The sequence below is a fragment of the Erythranthe guttata genome, chromosome 6 (assembly GCF_056151865.1).
Source record: "Erythranthe guttata isolate IM_541 chromosome 6, IM_541, whole genome shotgun sequence".
Lineage (NCBI taxonomy): Eukaryota > Viridiplantae > Streptophyta > Magnoliopsida > Lamiales > Phrymaceae > Erythranthe > Erythranthe guttata.
Genome location: NC_142538.1, coordinates 17,363,103 through 17,382,457, shown reverse-complemented (window position 1 = coordinate 17,382,457; position 19,355 = coordinate 17,363,103). Strand labels below are relative to the sequence as shown.

Below are 19,355 nucleotides of genomic sequence, written 5' to 3'. Positions count from 1 at the left end.
TCAAGTTCCCTTTTGTCTACCAAGGTTAAAAAAGCTCCTGTTTATCTACCAAGGTTAAAAAAATTTGTTTACTATGAATTTTATTACACTTTCACCCTTGCATCTACGAAGGTTAAAAAAATTTGTTTACTATGAATTTTATTACACTTTCACCATTGCAGTGTCAAATTTAGTGGAATCTTCTAGATTATATGGAATATTATCAAATTTGTACCCATTTATCCAATTCAAGCTCTACATTTTAAAGCAAGATGACCATAAGATATGTTTTTTGGCTTGTAAATATCAGATTGTGGTGCATCAGAAACTGCATTTTTGCACAAAACAAGTACAAACTAGAGAACATTCCACAGAATCTAGAAGATTATGTTGAATTTGACACCATAAGGGTGAACGTATAAGAAGATTCATAGTTAAGGAATAGTTGTAATTATCCAAACATTAGGGTTTTTTTCGTAATTTAACCATACCTCAGAGAGTTGACTGTAATTTACCTTAATATTAATAGCGTTCGACAAGATGATGGTGTAAGAATAATAAACATCCAACGGTCAATAGTAAATGCTCTTTCATCATTCTACAAAAAAATTTACACGAGTCGAAAACCTGACTCAGTAAAAAGTAAAAACACATCCTATTCCATTTTTCCTTTCCATATCTATATTATATAACACCATAATCTTGTAGAAGTAAGAAATACCAAAGATCTGCAGAAACAGAAGTCGAACAATAAAAAGAGAATAATAATACAAACCGAAGGGGAAAAAATTGACTCTTCTCCGACTAAATTTCCAAACACGATATTACCCATGTTGAGAGAGTTAGTCGAACTTTCTGACCTATCCGGAAGAAGAAATTTCATGTGGCAACAGTCTGTTCAACTGCATCCTAAAAAGGTCAGTAAGTGCAGCACGAACTTCCATCTGCAAAAGGGACTTTGTTATTAACCCGAGCATAGATATTTAAAAACCATCAAAATTTAACAGCTCAATAGGAGCGTCGTGTCGCTTTACCTGGTCACAGCAGACAAGTTTCGTAATCAAAGGATAGAAGTCCCGGAAGTGATTTCTGAAAATCTGAGCATTCATTTGGCACATGCTTTTCAGCACCTGGAATACGAAAAAATAAGCTTACAAGTCACAATTAAAAACCAAACACCTTGTATCGCGAATATAAGCGATCCTCAAACCGAACACCTGGCATCTTGATTTATTTACGGATGATACAGATTTTACGGATCCCTCACTAAAAGCCATAACTCACTAGGATATTGATGACCATTTAATTTAATCACGTCTATAACTCAAGTTTAGACAGTACACTTTAATTTTTTTCTAACCATCTTCCCCAACCTAAAAGCAAAGAGAAGAAAGTAATTCGTACCTTTACAATAATAGGAGATCTAAGTTCTAGAACTCGATGAATATCCATATTAGACACCTCTTCCATGCTAGATTGAAAATCAGATGCCTCTTTCAGCACATGTTCACAAAAAAACACAAGCTTTCCTTCAGCTATTCCTTCAAGTTTCTCTTCTTTAACGTCTTCTTCTTTCTGAATATCAACTGTTTCTGTCGTCTTTTGGAGGATATCCAGATAGATACAAGTTCCAGCCAACTCCTGACGGAGAAGATTCAGCGGTGGTCTATTCAGGGGGAAAAAAAACCATGTCTTAACAGAAAAATCATAACGTGGAAGCAGCCAGCTCAAAGCTAATGAATTTGCAAACTCCAAGTCAGAAGCACATATCAGCTAACCTTTCTGCGGGAATTAGGTGCATTCGTGATCTGAGATTAGTAAAAGAATTGTACGAGGCAGCAAAATCAAGGACAGAGAACAAAATTTCCATAATGGTGATCTTCTGGTGCGTGTTCAACTTGTACCAGTACTTCTTCTGCAAATGTAACATTACGTAGATAATGTAATCTATTAAATCCTAAGAGTTTCATAGCAACTTAATGTCATTTTTTAAAGTCAGCATGTATGAGATAGATTAAGCAATTGAGGAAGCAGTAGTAGATTTTAACAGTCCCCAGTAACAGAAGGCTTATGACTTACTGTCACATGCAAGTAGGATTTGACCAATCAAATAGAAACTATAATAAATCACTTAATTTGGAAATAAGATATCTTAAGTACCTGAATACTATCAATGGCACCTAACAGTAACAATTGCGTTACGCATTTACTCCTAATGGTCCCCAGCATTAGACTTTGCTCCTCGGCTCTGGAATCAGGCTCCACACTAGCATCAGGAGACTACAGAACAAACAAAAGAAAAGGTCAAAACCAGTTCCTATCATATTTAATACATCTTGAAGGTATTTAATGAAGTAAATGTCATCGACTGTTACTGCAAGAAAAATATCATTTATGAATACTTGTGTCTTGAGAATCAAGCCAATCATTTCATACACTAAACACTACCGAAGACCAACAGGTCTGGTAATTTACTAAAACTGTTCACCATGTAGAAGGGCTCAAATATGTTATTGTGATAGTCCTTGCATACAGCAGCTGCGCATCTAATGTATCCTTCACAATTACATATTAAGAAATGAGTGTGCACATTAAACAAATAAGGCCAAAAAGGATATGTTAGATGCGCACTACAATATACAAGGAGTACCATATAAATTTGCAAAAACTTGAATGCAATACCAACCTTGGATGGAGAAGATGGTATCATTACATCAGATGCACGGTCTTTTGGCTTTGAGGTAAAACTTCTCACAAACATGTTGTCCATCATATTCCCCATGAATTTTTGTCCAAATGTTTGACTACGTTGAAGACTTCCATCGTCAGTAGCTCTAGTAGTACGCCCAGATGGTGATGGTGTACCTACAGAAAGACGTCAAAATTTAAGCTTATAATATATTTATTATTTACTGTCAACTTCAATATAGTTACCAGACAATAAATTGTATAGCATATCAACATGCTAACCTTCAGATCCTTCCATGTCCACTGGACGCACAATTTCTTGATTGTGATCCAGTGCATTTCCATTAATATTGGTATCTATTCCCACCGTATTCCCATTTTCATAGACAGTATCTTGACGGCTGTATGAAAAATTACCACCAGAGGCTACGGGTGATGCGTTGTCCAAGTCTCTGGCCAATACTTTATGATGTTTATTGCTCTCAAAACCCAGATTACTGAGAAGCTCAAGGGGTTGGGTTGTGTATGAAGCATCCCTGGTCAAAAATAAGACGCTCGGTGAAACCAAAATAACATCACCATACAAAAAAAGAATGCAACTCACAATTTAATAGCGAAAACAAATTAAAATCTCAGTTTCTCTCTTCAGTGTGTGAGTGTGAGATTGAGAAAGTCTGTGAGTATATATATGTATATATGTTTTCATGTGTACCTTATACTTTTCAACAAAGTATCCCAGTCATTATCAGTGAACTGATGTCCTCCAACTTCAATAAGATGCACTAATGCACCCAAAGATATTGAAACTACTGATTGATCTGTTTTCTTGGCACAATCCAATAGTAAGCTGAGCAGTGGAGGTAGCATAAAACACACATCCTACATAAATGAGACATCAATTATCACAAAACTAGTTTAAGCCTTGAAGAGCAATTCTCAAATATGAAAGGCTGTTGGAATCATCAAAAGTAGTTTCTACTCCAGACGGCAACCATGTTTCATGGATGACTTTTGAGTTACCTTGTAGAAAGTGTTGAAAAGATTGCATAACAATTGTAGTGAATGAACGCTGCTTTCACGAAGCCATTCATCCCCAGAAGGCATAAAACTCTCTTTTCCGGCATGCCTCACATTATCGAATATAGGAAACAGGACTCGTTGGAAGATATTCTCCCAGAATGAAGATGAGAATTTGCTCCCTCTCTCATTCAGCAAGTCGAACAAAACTTCAAGTGCACAATTTCTGACCTCAGCTCTTGGATCAGAAGTCAGATCAGAAAGACCAGCCAGCATAGGGAACCAGTAATGCTCAGTAACATCACAAGTTTCGTCTGCAGTTATGTCAATAGGTTTCAGTGCACCACCTGGTATAAGGCCCTGGAATGAGAAAAAAGAAAAGAAATTACTCATGTATGCCTCAGTAAATATATTTTAGCTTTCGAGCCATCACTGTTATAGATAATTTTCTTTTCATGCAACCAGACGAATTAAATCAACGAGACATTCCTTCTAGGGTTTTTGCCATTCTGAACACTTGGATTTTTTCTATCCCAAACAAGGTTACTGTAATACATAGATGCTAGTCATGATTATTAATTTCATGAAAAGTTTCTACAGCAAATTGAGGTCCAGCAGGAAATGAAACATCCGCCCGAGCTGCATTTACTCGGACAGTGAGAGTAGCATATAAGACCATAGAAATAAGGAAAACGTCCAATATCAGCATTAGTAGGGAAATCTCCATCTTATAGGAGTTCTAGCATATATCAGCTATGCCGGGGGTTAATAATCGACAAATTAACGCAGATTACGTGCAAAATAACAAAATAAGATTCAGTATTTGCTCCTTGTTCAATCCATGATATGAGTCGGCAAATGCAGCCATACAATACCAATGCACTTATGTAAGATTCCATTTCATCAATGACCACAACTATAATATATGTCAAGAAAGTAGAGAAATAAATATTAGAAACACACATCATGACTGAAAACACAAATTCTTCAATAAATGTAAAAAATAAAAATACTTGACAATAAACCTCTGCAAGACGATCCTCGCAAATGCGGAGCAGAGCAATGGCCTTCAAACTTATACGAGGAGAACTTTTGTTATTCGCAAATCCGATAAGGCAGTTGACACAATCCATAAAGCAATCCCCGACAACCTGATCGAAGTGTTCCAGTACAACTGCACCATTACTCTGTGTTAGACATAACTTCCTAACACATTACAAATTTGTTAAAATATATCTAACAACAAAAACAGGAAACAGAGAAGTAGTTCCAACCCTGTTCGACATTTTCAAATGCACTTTCAACTGTGAGTTCCAAGTCATCATCTGCGGCAGCAGTGAAAATCATGAACACGCTTCGCCAGCCGGACTTTATGCTTCCAACTTTAGATTTTATCATCTGTTCTACCCACTCAAATATTTTATTATCCAATAACACAAAAAAAAAAAAGGAAAAACATAATATCTGGCTGACATACCTGAACAATGCAATCCACTATAAGCCTGCGTATATTATCACTTCTACTGCTTCGTATGAGAACAACAAATGGCTTTAAAATATCATTCTGGAAAGTGAAATTTGCAAGTTCAGCACGTTCCAAATATTTCATAGCAAGTTGCCTTAGAGAATCTATGGCATACATAGCAACTTTTTCATCAGGATGGCTTCCAGCAAAGATGAAATGATGGGCCAAGACAGACCATATTCTAGCCCAAACCTGAAAATATATCAAATGTACTATGATATCGAGCAGGCTTGCATTCATAAAATTCATCCACGTGCATACAGAGATTTGCATATCCATGTCAACAAGGTAATAAACCAAGTCTCGGGAAGTAAAAATATATTTATAAATAGTATGTCGATGAGATAATGACTGAATACGTGGAAGTATTACCAGGCACGTGTACAGAGCTAAAACTAGCGTAACTAAGGAATCTAAAAAATGTAAGCTATCGTAGAAGCATACAGAAAAGCATTGAAAAAATCAAAATAAACATAATATGAGGTGAAGAAATTACCATGCGTATACGAGCCATATTATAGTAGCTGATTTCAACAACCTTTTGCAAGCTAAAAACGCGAGCTGGATGCTGTTTTAATTCCTCAGCTGACACACTGCACAAAGCAGTAAAAAACTCCACCACTGTTTCACTGGGTAATTTGCTGCTGTTCACAAATACTTGCTCAGTTGGTTTGCCAGCCAGCTCTCTCAGAGATTGAAGGGTAGCTTCTCTGGAGATCTGATTTGATCCTTGCATGACAGTTGCAGTCATAGCAGGCCATGATACCGTATATTCAAGACGGGAAATGCATTCCAGGATGGCAAACCAAGAGTCTTGAAAGGCATAGATATCAGTATCACATAAAGTAAGTAGCGTACGTAGTGCCTCTACATTTTTCCCACGCATATCTCTTGGTGCATGCAAAAAGTTGTACCTGCAATTCATTTTCAGAAGCATCATATCACACTTAGCAAAAGTTTTTATATTGTCAACATGTAGGTAGAAAAGTTAAGCAGATCAATTGCTATTATACATGTGTTATCAGCAACAATAATCAACACGCGGCACTTCCCTTTTTCTTTGTTTTTTTAGGTTTCCTGATCTTCATGACCCAATACAAAATTATTTACTACATTTTCTTTAAAAATGGAAAGGGTGTTGATATGTCCTATCCAAATTGGAAGCTCACCCTCTTCCACACATTACCAGTGGATGTTACAAAGTAGAACCACTATCTAAAGCTTCAGTTAACTTCTGCAAGTTAAAAAACTTATAATACTTTTCATAGACACAATGTCACTACATGGACAAATTCATAAGAGATCCAAGAATTTTAGGATCAAATTAGATGATAAAAAGAAAAGAAAAGAAAAAAGAGTGACGCTTAAGCAATCAGACACAAGAAATAAGACGAGAAAATGATGAAATGAGATTTACCTTATCAATGAAGTCAAAAAGGCATAGCGCATAGTGTCCATTCCGAGAACATGTGTTATGTGAATACCTTCTCTGAATCCTTCCATACAAAGACCAACTCTGGGTTTGTTATCTATTTCACCCATGGTAACAGCAAAAATAGCAAGTAATGGCCATCCGACAGCTTCAACCATGAGGCGTACGAGTTCAATTCTATGCGAAGTGTAAAAGACCCCCCTTTTCCCCCCTTTATCCTTTATTATAGCCTGAAGTTGCTTGACAATTGTCTCGTTCTCAGGTTTGGATTCATTTGAAGAACTCCTTTTGGGAATAGCAAGGTTGAGAATATTGATGAGACCGCTCTCCTCCACTTCTGGCTTTTGCTTACTGTTTTTCAAAGCTCCAGCAGGATCATCTTTCATTTTTATCTCCTCTTTTACAATGGAATCATATATTTCCTCCAAGAGTTCCTGAGGAGCAGATTCTTCTGCATCATTCGTGGCATTTATACGTACAAAATCACTTTTGGACATCTTCGGCCACACCATTGGATTATGAGCATCAGTATTCAACATAATAACTGCATAAGCAAGAACATAAGCTGTGTCTGCATTCTTGAATAGACCAGGATTGTCTGCGCAGTAGCTGCAACGGAATAACACATTGTTATAATATGGAAATACCAGCAAATGGCTAATAGTTTCACTGCCTCAATGTTGCAAATATAGGCATATAGCATTGCATTACTTCATATATACTCTCTGAGTAGAATGCATGTATCAATACTTGATTTTTCTTGACATTAAAGCTTTCAATCATCAATCTCCCAAGCAATGCTATGTTACATGTCAGGGTGTAATAACAAATGTTAACATCTTTACAGACTTCCTTGAGTTTTAATTTAGATTAAATGTCCAATCCATGCTCAATTCAATGACCTTTTTACCCTCCATAATTTTTTGTTGTAAATTACACCAACCTCCCTTGAAGTTGAATTTTGGAAAACAGTTAATCCTATTTAATTGTTGATTTGTTATAGAAATAAACGATAATAAATAAAAAAATGCTCATGAACATAACTGAGGATCTCTTTTCTAGTCAACTATCCGTTTCATCCTGAACATAGTATGAACTATGTAGCCTCAACTAACTTCAGCAACAAATATGTAAAGAAGGGCACCAGTACTAAGATGTAGTTCAATATTGGTGCAAAAGTAAAACAAAATTCTACTTACCAAAGAAATAAATAAAAACAAGTTGCCCATTTCACGGGACTTCTGTGAAGCAAGTGGGAGGCAACACGGGCTGCTTGTAATTACAGAAAACAAATATTGAATCCTCATTAAAGTCCTTTTGAGTGTGCATCATCAAAATGCTTCAATTTTTTGAAGGTGATTAAATATTTTAGCTTTATGCAAGATCCAATTCTGTCCTCATCATCAATTTTATGTGATTCATTCATGTTTGAACTGTCTTTTCTCTTGTATGAAGCTGGATAGCATGCAAGTTTGATGCTCTTGATGCATAAATGAATGCAGAAATATAGAGAACATACCGCTCTGCAAATTTTTCCATTATCCGATCTATCTTCTGAGCTTCCCCTGGAAGTCGAAACCCTTTAAGGAATTCACGAATTGCCCTGTCAAACTTCATTTCAGAAAAGTTCATAGAATCCACATATGCATGCATAACAGCAAGCGGGAACTCCTCGTGCTGGCCTAAGTAATCCCCAAGCATAGCCTGGAAATACAAGCCAGTAAGATGCTCTCTCTGGTAACTCTATCAATTAACAGAACTACAAATCCAAAAGCAGGATATAAATTTCTACCTTGTCTAAATTTGGAGTATTTCGTAGAAACTGAGCAACTGCAGCTGGAGTTTTCTCCACCAACCCACTCGAGATTAGATGTTCTATCCCCTTCCCTGGCTTCCGATTGAACTATAATATTTGAAGCAAGCAGTTAAGAGTCCGTCAAAAGAACTCAAAAGTATATTTTGGATTAAATAGTCCAAAATTCTCAGTTCAAAGCAGCTCATAGTAGGAAAACAAAAGTATGGCATATTCACACACCTCAGCCACAACAGATTCAATAGTGGATTTATGAGCCTTCAACTTCTCAAAGTTGTTTGATGAATTTTCCCTACTTTTTAATTCATCAAATTCTCTAGATGAAACTTCTTCCTCAGAGGAATCCTTGTCCTTATTCTGCTTTACTGATTCTCTGTGAGACTTTTCCCAAACCACTAGCGATTTAAGAACATTTACGAGACCCTGAAAATATCAACATGTTCCAATCAGCCAATTCAAATAGGTGATGCTGCAGACTAAGCAAAAAGAACAAAAATCATAAGGTGCTTTAACGATAGGCAAATCATAAGATATACCTGAAGGGATGATGTTTTTATTGATCCGATCTGCGATGTGGCAGCAGACTTTGGGTCCACATTTTGAGTACCTTGAGCAATTTTGGATAATGTCGAAATCTAAATAGGAGGAGATCATAGAATGAGGAAGTTTTAACCGTAAACTAGAAGTGTCATATGTTTGAAGAAGAAAACATACCACTCGTTCAAACAAGTTTGGTGCATCAAGATCACAATCATAGTTCACATAAAGGTCAACAAGCATCTGAGAATCCTTGCATACTTTCTCCAGCATCCTGATAAGTTAGATAGACGAAAAATACTGCAATTAGAATCTAAAGAGCATCATGAGCTGCAACAGCATCAGATATATGGCACACTGTCAAGCAGAGTAGTCTTTTATGAGGATGGTAGAGGATAAAAGTCAAGCTACATGATGACATACACTATGCTTATATTGGAAACCAACATTGTTTAAAGGACAAAAGACATACCGAAGAACATTTAATTTTTGGTTAAGATCTGAGCTATCCAGAGATCGTAAAATAATCACAGGAAAGAAGACTCCAATTTCAGCCTGAAAGGGATTGATGCATCAGCTCGAAGAACAAGTGATCAATTGTTTCTTTCTTTTTTTTTTTTTTTTTTTTTTTTTTTTGAAAAAAAAAGTAGATGAAACAAAATTCAGGTCTAGTCATACTTTGAGAATTTCCCTAAACCGCAACAGAAGAATTGCAAAAATTCCTGTTGCATACTGCAAAAAGGGCCAAAAAAAAAAGAAAAAGAAAACCATTAGCACTATACTGCAAAAGATTTTTCAGATATAACACACAAAAAAAAAAAAAAAAAAAAAATCAAAAGGACGTAATAAACTATACCTGAAATATTACAGGAGACTGAGACACTGATGCTCGTAATAATGTATATGAAAGGTGAGCTTTGATCGAGTCAATGAATTGAAAGTTCTTTGTGAATGAGTAACTAACACCCTCCAATAAGCCCTGCGTTTAACGTACATAGCAGTGAATCATCATCTTTGCTACATGATCTATTCCAATTTTACGGTCATAATTTATCAAAGCACAAGCAAACCTGTTGCTTAAACTTAAATAAATCCAGCCAATGGAATCTCGATGTGTATCCACAATATATGTAACAGAACAACTAACATTACATACAAAACAAATAAAATAATTTCTCTAGAAAGCAGAAATTGAGAGTTTTCCACCCATTCCAACCATAAAATCCCACTCTATCAAACCCAAAATTCAAAATCGGTAAATTCTTTACTTCTCTCCTTATCTTCAATGTAGTTATTCAACAAGAACAGAAAATTATCTTTCTCGAACAGCTATAAATGCATGATGGAACATAATTTCAGAAGTTAAAAGTTTCCGTCCTACAATATTTGTCTTTTTGGAACTTTTTTTGTCCCAAATTATTTGTCACTTTAGAATTCCAATATAATTGGACCTTTTTCAATTTTGCCCTTTATCACCCTTAATTAATCAAAAGATAATTAGTTCAAAAGATCTAGGCCAATGTGTCAAAATCTTGAAACAAACATTAAAAAGGTGAAACAAAAAATCATTCGGTGGCAAGAAAAGGCAGGTGGTATCAGGGAAAAAAGTTAAGAACTAGAGGGCTTATTCTGCTAAAACACTAATATAGAGCACCATCATGTAGTAAGTTCAAAAGAAATAATAGGTCCTTCAAATTTATTGTTTCTCTAACCCTCCAAAAAACTATGTTAACGCCAAGTGCCATCCTTGCAAGAATACACAACAAGTATGGAAAAAAAAGTTGGCACATATTCAAGCATATTGGTTACAGAATAAACACCAATGTAGATCCTAAGACATTGAAATCAGTGAAATAAAGAAGAGTTCTCAATTTTCCTACTAAGAAGGACAAAATTTCTACAAGCAGAAGGATCTCAAAACTAACCTGCAGAAGCTCCAGTGACAGAATACGTGTTTTTGTAGTAACTTCATCATTATCCTCCTTCATACCCATCTGAATGCACATTATATGATTCAGTAAATCTGGTAAGACAGAGAATCTTTGAACTAGATAAAGAAGATGATTAAGAGACAAACCTTACAGAGAGTACGGAAAAGAAGTAAAGCATCACGTTCTCCAACACTCATGCTATCTGGTCCCATCCCTCTAAAAAGATATAACAAATTAAGGTTTCAAAACCCCAAGTATAAATAAAAGTAGTAAGAGCATGAGATAGTTTTAAGTAAAATTTCTCAGAAGGTGAAGATAAGTGAACTCCAAATATTTGATCCCTGCACTCCCCAGTTTGGGTGTCTTTGCAGGGTGAACAATTCACATAATAAAATTTGTATATTAATTCTTCTCCAACGTATTCGATCTCAACTTCAGATTTGTACCCATACCTAGTGACCTTTCCACCATCTTCCAGATCCACAGCCTTCTCGAGAACAGCCTCTAAACCCTATACAGGAATGAATTTCAAACCAAGGCATATTAGATATCCGAATCGCAGAAACTGCAGACACAGAACATATTTGGTAAAAAGGGAAAGAGACAGAAGTAAAGTGAATTATCATGTAGACATGGCCCAGCCAAGTAATTACCACTATACCTTTATGTCGTTGCCACCAACAAGATTGTGGATTTCTTTAACAGAAGCAGGAGATGCAACCGTGGACAGTTCTTCACCCAAAGTCATGCTTGGTTCATTATGATCACTGGATGAAACTTCTTCAACCATTGGATTCGACCCATCCTCCACGTAAGAGTCTGCCGGCTCAAGATTGGGAGAAACCTGAATCACCACAGATTAATTACTTACTGTGTATAAATAAGTTCAGTCCATCTACTCCATCACGCGACCAAAAGATTTCTAGAGATTATTCAATCAAATTACCACATCTGTTTCCATCCGTCTAAAAATGGTACTGAGCATTTGTGTTAGCATGGCCTTTGATGTCATCTGGTTTATAGGACTCTTGCTAACCATTTAAAAAATTGTTATAATCACTAAATATTATATAAATCAAATTGACAAGGAAACTTTTCAAAGAATACCTATTAAGAGCAATATTATAGCACACTCTAATGACTCCCAGCAGTGGTTCACCATGAACTGCATAAGAATGTATTCAAGTGAGTCAATCAAATCACAGGAAAGTATAAATAGATTAGGAATTAATGATGTAGGTCTACATCGTAGAAGAATATTTGTACCGAGAGTCAAGTTTAGGAGATAAAGATGTGTATTCATTGAGTTACGAAAGCTCCCGTTAGCGATGACAAAAATTGAGGATCAAAATGTTTCAAGGTCTTAGTTCAAAGATGTAAGTTTGCAGTTATTGGATAGCCATGAGATTATTGTAAAAATGCAAATAGCAAAATTTAAAATAGAATTCAAATGTAACAAATAATATGCAATGAAATCTATGAATTGTGGCCGAACCTCCACGATTCGCTAATACCATTGAAGGTAAAGATAAAATTCAAGATGCAGAATGGTTGAGGAAGAAGAGAAAGTATTGGTTACAAAATAGAGGTTCAGTCCCCTACTGAAAAGAGATCCAAAACCATAAGAAGTTGAAAAAAAGCCACGGGTGCAAGGCCATTGGAAAAGGGTGTGGCGATTGGTCTAGAAGGAATAAGAGGATAGCCAAGATATCAAGAATTTAAAGGAAAATCATCGGAGTACTAAGTGACTGCATCTTTATCCACAAATTAAAAACAAAAATCAATATATATCTTTTTAACTTATTCGGTTTTAATACAAAATGAAGTTTTCCATTGAGATTGTGTATGAAGTCCAATGACTAGCTAAGTTCCTCCACAAACACTTGTGGACTCCATTAGCATGGTTTCTTTCCGCTTTTCCAATGCTATATAGATTTTTATATGCAAAACTCCAACTGACTTATGGACAAAAGAACGCTCTTACTGGACAAAGTTCAGGATTCAAACAAATAAGTTATTATATGAACAAATACCATAACCACCTATTGACAGAATGAGAACAGCACAGTGTTAAAGTCATAACAGAAATTTGTGATGAATAAGGTAGTAAGCAACTGGGCAAAATATATAAAAATGAGGACCATTGGGGAGTAACAAAGAAGGTTAAAATGGCAAACCTCGCATCTTTGTTGATGCTACGGCAGTAAGAAGAACTTTCAATACTTGGAGGGTGGTACTGCATTTTATTTCCACGAGAATATAGTGAGGAATTTCAAAGATACAGAAAAATATCAATTTCAATCTATCAGCAAAAAGGTACCTGTCAGGTGATGAATTATCCACAGAATTGCAAACCATGTTGAGGATTTCTGTAAATAAACGCGCATTTTTACCACCATCAAGACCAGGGTCACCCTCGAGGTGATTGTATCCAATAAGTTTCTGCATTTAGAAGAGATAAGAATTATGCTAAATTATCCCCCACAACATTTGAAACTCGTCCATGAGAAATTTCTAATTATTTAAAAACTTATATTGATGAGCATAACGGGTGATGTTTGTACTCAAGGAGATGGGGCCTGGAAAAACATCGATTTCTAATTTACTCCCTCCATTTCATATTAAGTTCACTTTGACAATATTCTTTTTTCTCATATTAAGTGTCACTTTAGAATTTCAAGGTAAGACAAATTTTTTTTATTTGGTCCAACTTACCTGACATTGATGAACTGATAAAAGAGAAAATAAAAAACCACAAACGGGTAAATTTGTCAAATATGGACTTTTTTCACCTAAAATCGAGGCTATTTAATAACTTCCCTAATTAATGTGCATCAACCTTGAACAACACTTAATATGAAACGGAGGTAGTAACGCCACATATCACCTAGAAGTGGAATACGAAAAGGCTCAGAGTGGGGACAGAAAAGAGAATATAAGGAACCAACATCAACCGCAAATATCAACTTCTTTATTGGCAAGTCTTGAAAGTTACTCACCCTAACTGCAAAAGAAACTTTCTAAAACTCAACAACTATGAACAAAATGAACACCTACATGAAGACAATCCAAAGCAAGCTCCACAAGTCTTATGTTTTTCGTTTCAAATGCAAGCTTAAGTGGACTAAGAACAAGTTCAGCCTCAGCTCCCCCTAAAGTGTGGCCTGCATTTGCCAAGACTGTCGCGATCGATTCACTACTGGTTGTAGGCCTGCCCACAGGTGCAACCTCCTCAGCACCAGATGGAGTGCTAATTGAAGAATCATCTCCAGTGTTTTCAGCCCCAGCCTCAGGCTCTGAACTACTAAAAGAATTTGCAGCAAAATATCAAACCATATGTGAGCAAAGATGTAGAAATAGGAATACTGTAAACATGGAGACTAGTTCATCTGGAGTACCATTCTCTCTCAGTGAACTAAAACAAAGTCAGTTCCCAGTCTTAACATCGATGAACAAACAGATCAAAACAGTTCCATCACAAACTAAACCACATCCTAGATGCTCATAGAGGGTGATAGATCCACTAATGCTTCATCAGAAGACATTTTACTTTATCTATCTAAACAGACATTCTTCCCCGCACGGGATAAATATTCAATAATCTGAAGTGAACACCAATCAGTTCTCAACCCTGATTTCATTGACAAACAAATTAGTTTAGTGTACTTGTATCTAAATGCACGTTTCACATCAGTAATGTCATTAGGGCACACGGTGAATACCAAATTAACTGGCCCCAGATTTTGTAACCTTTTCGATTTGATCCTAAGACATTCAGGCTGATCTAGAAACAGTTACGCATGCAAACACAGAAAGAGATTTTGAAACGTCCAACGCTTCTCCCCCACAATACAGAAACAACAAAAGGTATTAATATCTAAACAGAACAGATTATCTTGGAGACCAACTCGAATATGATACTCAAGCATATATAGGTTTGCTATAAGTGCACTTTTTTTTCATTAATCTAACAACTATTCATTAGTTTCTTTAAAGCATGCTCTGCTCAAATATCAATATTTTTTTATCTAATGCTCATCTGGAATTCAGCTGTCGCATTGCCTATTGTGTACTTAGTTCCTTCTTATGTAATATGTATTATACTTGGCACCAATTTGAAGGAAGGGTACAGTGCACAGATATAAGAAAAGGGAGCACCGGAACTCATAAATTCTCGATGTAGTTAAAACACCTTTCAGTTGAAGCTGCTGACAAAGCTCCAGTAGTCTCAGCAATGTTTGACTGTTGATTGGCGTTCTTTTCACTGTCTGAAAGGTCAAAAAAAAAAAGTTAAACAATGAAGTTTAATCCTAGGAGCACCAATTCACATCACAACGAAAAAAACATAAAATATAACTACGATAAAGTAGTTAATATAAACAAATCTGTCAAGTACAAGCAAAGAAGCATTGAATAGAGCTACACTGCAAGCAAAACAATTAATGGAAACATAACTGTCAAGTAAAAGCACAGAAGTATTGAATAAAGCATCACTGCAAGCAAAGACTCCATGTACGTCATACGCCAGAGGTAAAGCACCAAAAAGATAGTGCATAAAGAGATATGTCAATATCACCCAAACCATGTCCAAGAAAAGAAACTAACGGGTGAAATCAAATACATAAAAGGAAAAAGAAAGATAGTTTATACTTCCTCCTTTAACTGACTTGTTTTTCCTTCCGTACATGAAACTTTCAAGTCCTGAAATTGCAAATGAATACCCATATTCGAATAGGTTCTCTATCAAACCATGTATCCGACCTTATCAATGACCTATCCCCTGCATTTACCCTCACTAGCATTCATTTGACGAATTCAAAGTAGTTTTCTCCACTTAATGCATACCGCACATCAATTTAGCATCTCTATACAGAAGTGGTCTAAAATTCCCGCAAAAGACACTAGGCCTTCAAGAGAATTTGATTCTCGCACTCGAAGGCCAAACCAACCAAACAGACACGAAATTCTCCTTCTCTTTTATGCATACAAGAAGAGAGTAAAACAACTCTAAAGTTGATTATGCATCTTTACAAAGGGCCAACTCCTATCCTCGTAAACCATATTCAAATGATTGTGTGCAGATCTACAGTCGATGCTATTATCAGCTATACTTATATTTAACACACTATCAACAATAGAAATATTGGTAAAGGGAGTGGCCAAGCCTCTAAATCTCAAAATTACACGGAACCATAGTCAAGCACAGTAATACCAGGTTTAGAGGTTACAGGTTTTTCTGTAAGAGTGATGGAAGTACTAATCCTAATGTTCCCGAAACTTAAAAATTTTGCCTTCCGTTCATTGTGAAATACTAAGACATTCGGTTGAGAGAGATAAGAGCTTAGTGTGCCCTGAACCTATCATTTTTATACACTATTTGGTATATCAAAACACATTTGATACACCAGTACTGAAAGAACTCGAGCAACAAAGAAAAACTATGACCGATTACTGAAGTTCCCCACAGCCATCCCCTCCATTCATTGTAAATTCAAAGACTGAAAATAGCATAACATTCGAAATTCAAGTATAGTGTGCGTCCTGATTTTTTCATGTTATAAACTTTTTTGGGCAGATAATTAACGTTTTAATCAAGCACGAAAGTAATTAGATAAACTACTACTGAGAGAACTCAAGCAACAGAGAGGAAAAAAAAACTGTGATCAATTAACAGAGCTCCAGTAATTGCAATCCAAAGACTGAAAACAGCATTGCATTCGAAATTCTCGAGTAAGGAGATCTACGTTCAGCATAGGAGGAGTGTACCGTAATAAGCCTGAATGGCGGACTGGAGAGCAGCACTGTGTTTCTTGTTAGCACACTCTTTGAGCATCGACTCAAATGCTCGCGTGACGAACCCTCCCGCCGCACCACCCGCCATTTTTCACTCCTCAACTTAGTTCAACTCAATCTCCTGCCCAGAAAATTTGCAGTGGGATCGGACTGGATCGAGAGCACGGAATTGCGAACACTGTTAGGGTAATCGATTTGAGATCTAAGGAAATATAATTGGGGATTTTTTTTTTCTTTTCGAAATTACCAAGTGTTTGAGGGAGGTTTGCGCAAAAATCTAAATTGTTGAGAGAGAGAGAATCAGAGATCTGCCATGGAAGAAAGAGGACAGAGAAAGAAGAGAGAGAGAGAGAGAGAAGACTGGAGCGTGAAAATAGCGCTTTTTGTGTTAGATTCGGACTGCTAAGAAACGTAAAGAGAAAGTCGCGTTCTTTTCAATACTATCTAGTTTTTTTTAGTTATTATGCATTTTTATTGAGTAATAAAATATATTTCCCCCCTATTACTATTGGTTGCATCGATTTGCGCCCCCTGTATTTGAAAATTTGTTTTTATGTGGCCCTCAGCGATAGTTTTCAGACATTAGCATCGTCTGATCTAAGAGGGTGTTTGGCTAAGTTATTTTAAATAGTTGATAAGCTCTTACGTCTGATAAGATGTTTTTAGAGCTGATAAGATGTTACATCTTATTTTTATGATTAATTTTTAGAGTGTTTGAATAATGAGCTTATTTCTTATTTTTACTCATTATAAGATCTTAAATAAAAAGGTGGGGTAGAGGTACTTATTTAAAAAGATCTTATTTTGTCTCCAACAGCTTATTTTAAAAAAAAATTAAGATTTTTTTTTTAAATTTACCAAACACTTTAGAAGAACTTATAAGCTCTAAAACATCTTATAAGCTCATTTTAACATCTTATAAGCTTAGCCAAACACCCTCTAAGTCTGAAAATTCCAAAAAAGCCGCTCCTCGCACTTTAAATAATTATAAAAAAAAATTTGTGACTAGCATCGTAGACTATGTTTTCTCGTTGTCTTGATTTTATTATTATTGTTTAAAAATTATTTAAACTGAGAGAAGTGACGTTTTTGTAATTTCAGAGCTTAAATCAAACAATGTTGAGGTCAAATGTCTGACAACTAACAACGAGGGGCACATTGAGACAATTTTTCAAATACGGGGGCCAAATCGATGCAATCGAGAGTTGAAGGGGGTAAAGTGATATCGAGCAAAAGTATAAGGGGCGAAAGTTGAATTTACCGCTTTTCATTTTATTTTTTTAATCAATAACTTGGTTTTATTTATGTATTTGCCAATCTATTATAGGGTAATTTGCGTATACATCCCGTGAACTTTGATCTTTTGGCAACTACACCACAAAAAAATGATCATTTGGTACATACGTCCCCGCCATTTATTTTTGTTAATGGTCCGTTAGGTCAGAGACCTTCATCGTGCAGAAAATAGTATACCATATAGGTGACGCGTTCAGAATAACACCTTCTACCGAACAACCCAAAATCTATGGGTGGTTGATTTTTATTTTTATTTGTTTATATTATAGCAGCTAGTATACTGTATGACATCAAGAAAAAAATATTGATAATTAAAAGCTTTTTCTTAATAAATTGATAATTGTTACTAATGGTCAAACAAGCAGATAAAGTGTTTCAATACATTACTTTGAAAAGAAATGTTCGCTCTTTAGTCAATATGTATTGTATTTCTTTTCAACCAAAAAATTAACTGGAAATGAGTGTGTGGTTGCCGAAGTTGGGGGTGATTCATGTATATTACTCTTATCGTTTCTAAAGTTAAGGGTAAATATGTATTTTCTAGCCAAAATTAACGGTTCCTTAACGAAAAAATGTATAGAGGGGCCGAGGGGGTGTGCATGCCAAAAGACCAAATGTTTGGGGTGTGGTTGCCAAAAGACCAAAGTTAAGAGGAGGTGGATGCAAATTACCCAATCTATGAATGATATAATATTTTTTTCATTTGGGCTTGGGCTTGGATATTGAGCCTATTGGCTCATGGTCCAATATGAAACATATAAAATATAATTCATTATATTATTTGTTTATCTATATCATAGTGATATGCCTAATTGGGCCAACCCAATGGGCCTACAATTTCTTTACCTACTGGGCTACGAGCCCAATATCGAAGACCAATATCACCGAGGCCCAAATACCTTCAAGCAAGGCTTGGGCCCAACAAAGCAAACCCAACCCAATAAACGACATATAAATAGAGGTTTTACTCATTTTATTAAGGTACGTCCTATTAACTGAGCAATACACAATGTATATTCTCTGAACTATTTCTATGATCAGCACGTCTGACTTGAGCGTCGGAGGGGTTTCCGCCGGATCAACCCCCGGCTTAGTTCATGTGTTCTATGATCGCAGGTACCTTTGGATCATCAAGTTGTCAAGCTACTGATCTGCTTTGCTCTCCCAGTTCATTTTCTACACCACCCTAGGTGAGCTATATTTTAGCATCATCATTTTGGCGCCGTCTGTGGGAACGATGCAAACCAGATCACGTAGCCAACAAGATCCTCCTGAGGCGTCTGCTCGGAGAGAAAATGACACAGCTAACGACCTCCCACCTCGTTGAGGCTCTGGCTTGCCACC

At 36.1% G+C, this 19,355-nt stretch overlaps 1 protein-coding gene across 2 annotated transcripts; it reads right to left on the bottom strand.

Moving 5' to 3' along the window:
- Window positions 1-520: 520 nt before the first annotated feature.
- Window positions 521-17,161, bottom strand: ATMIN7 (HOPM interactor 7). Of its 2 annotated transcripts, none has more exons than XM_012979408.2 (33): window positions 16,689-17,161; window positions 15,115-15,190; window positions 13,980-14,226; window positions 13,243-13,364; window positions 13,100-13,158; window positions 12,030-12,087; window positions 11,869-11,953; window positions 11,584-11,766; window positions 11,375-11,433; window positions 11,069-11,138; window positions 10,917-10,985; window positions 9,848-9,970; window positions 9,670-9,723; window positions 9,464-9,546; window positions 9,169-9,265; window positions 8,991-9,089; window positions 8,677-8,877; window positions 8,434-8,544; window positions 8,161-8,345; window positions 6,627-7,250; window positions 5,706-6,123; window positions 5,162-5,401; window positions 4,959-5,082; window positions 4,710-4,858; window positions 3,688-4,044; window positions 3,380-3,546; window positions 2,950-3,203; window positions 2,666-2,844; window positions 2,140-2,259; window positions 1,758-1,894; window positions 1,384-1,645; window positions 1,014-1,109; window positions 521-923 (listed from the first exon to the last, which is right to left on the bottom strand). In XM_012979408.2, exons 1-33 carry the CDS (start codon window positions 16,801-16,803, stop codon window positions 840-842), a joined length of 5,307 nt encoding a protein of 1,768 aa, XP_012834862.2. In that variant the 5' UTR covers window positions 16,804-17,161; the 3' UTR covers window positions 521-839. The 2 variants fall into 2 exon arrangements, with proteins under 2 accessions (XP_012834862.2, XP_012834865.2); XM_012979411.2 differs by having other exon boundaries at window positions 13,980-14,223; window positions 16,689-17,146.
- Between the last annotated feature and the right edge of the window lie 2,194 nt (window positions 17,162-19,355).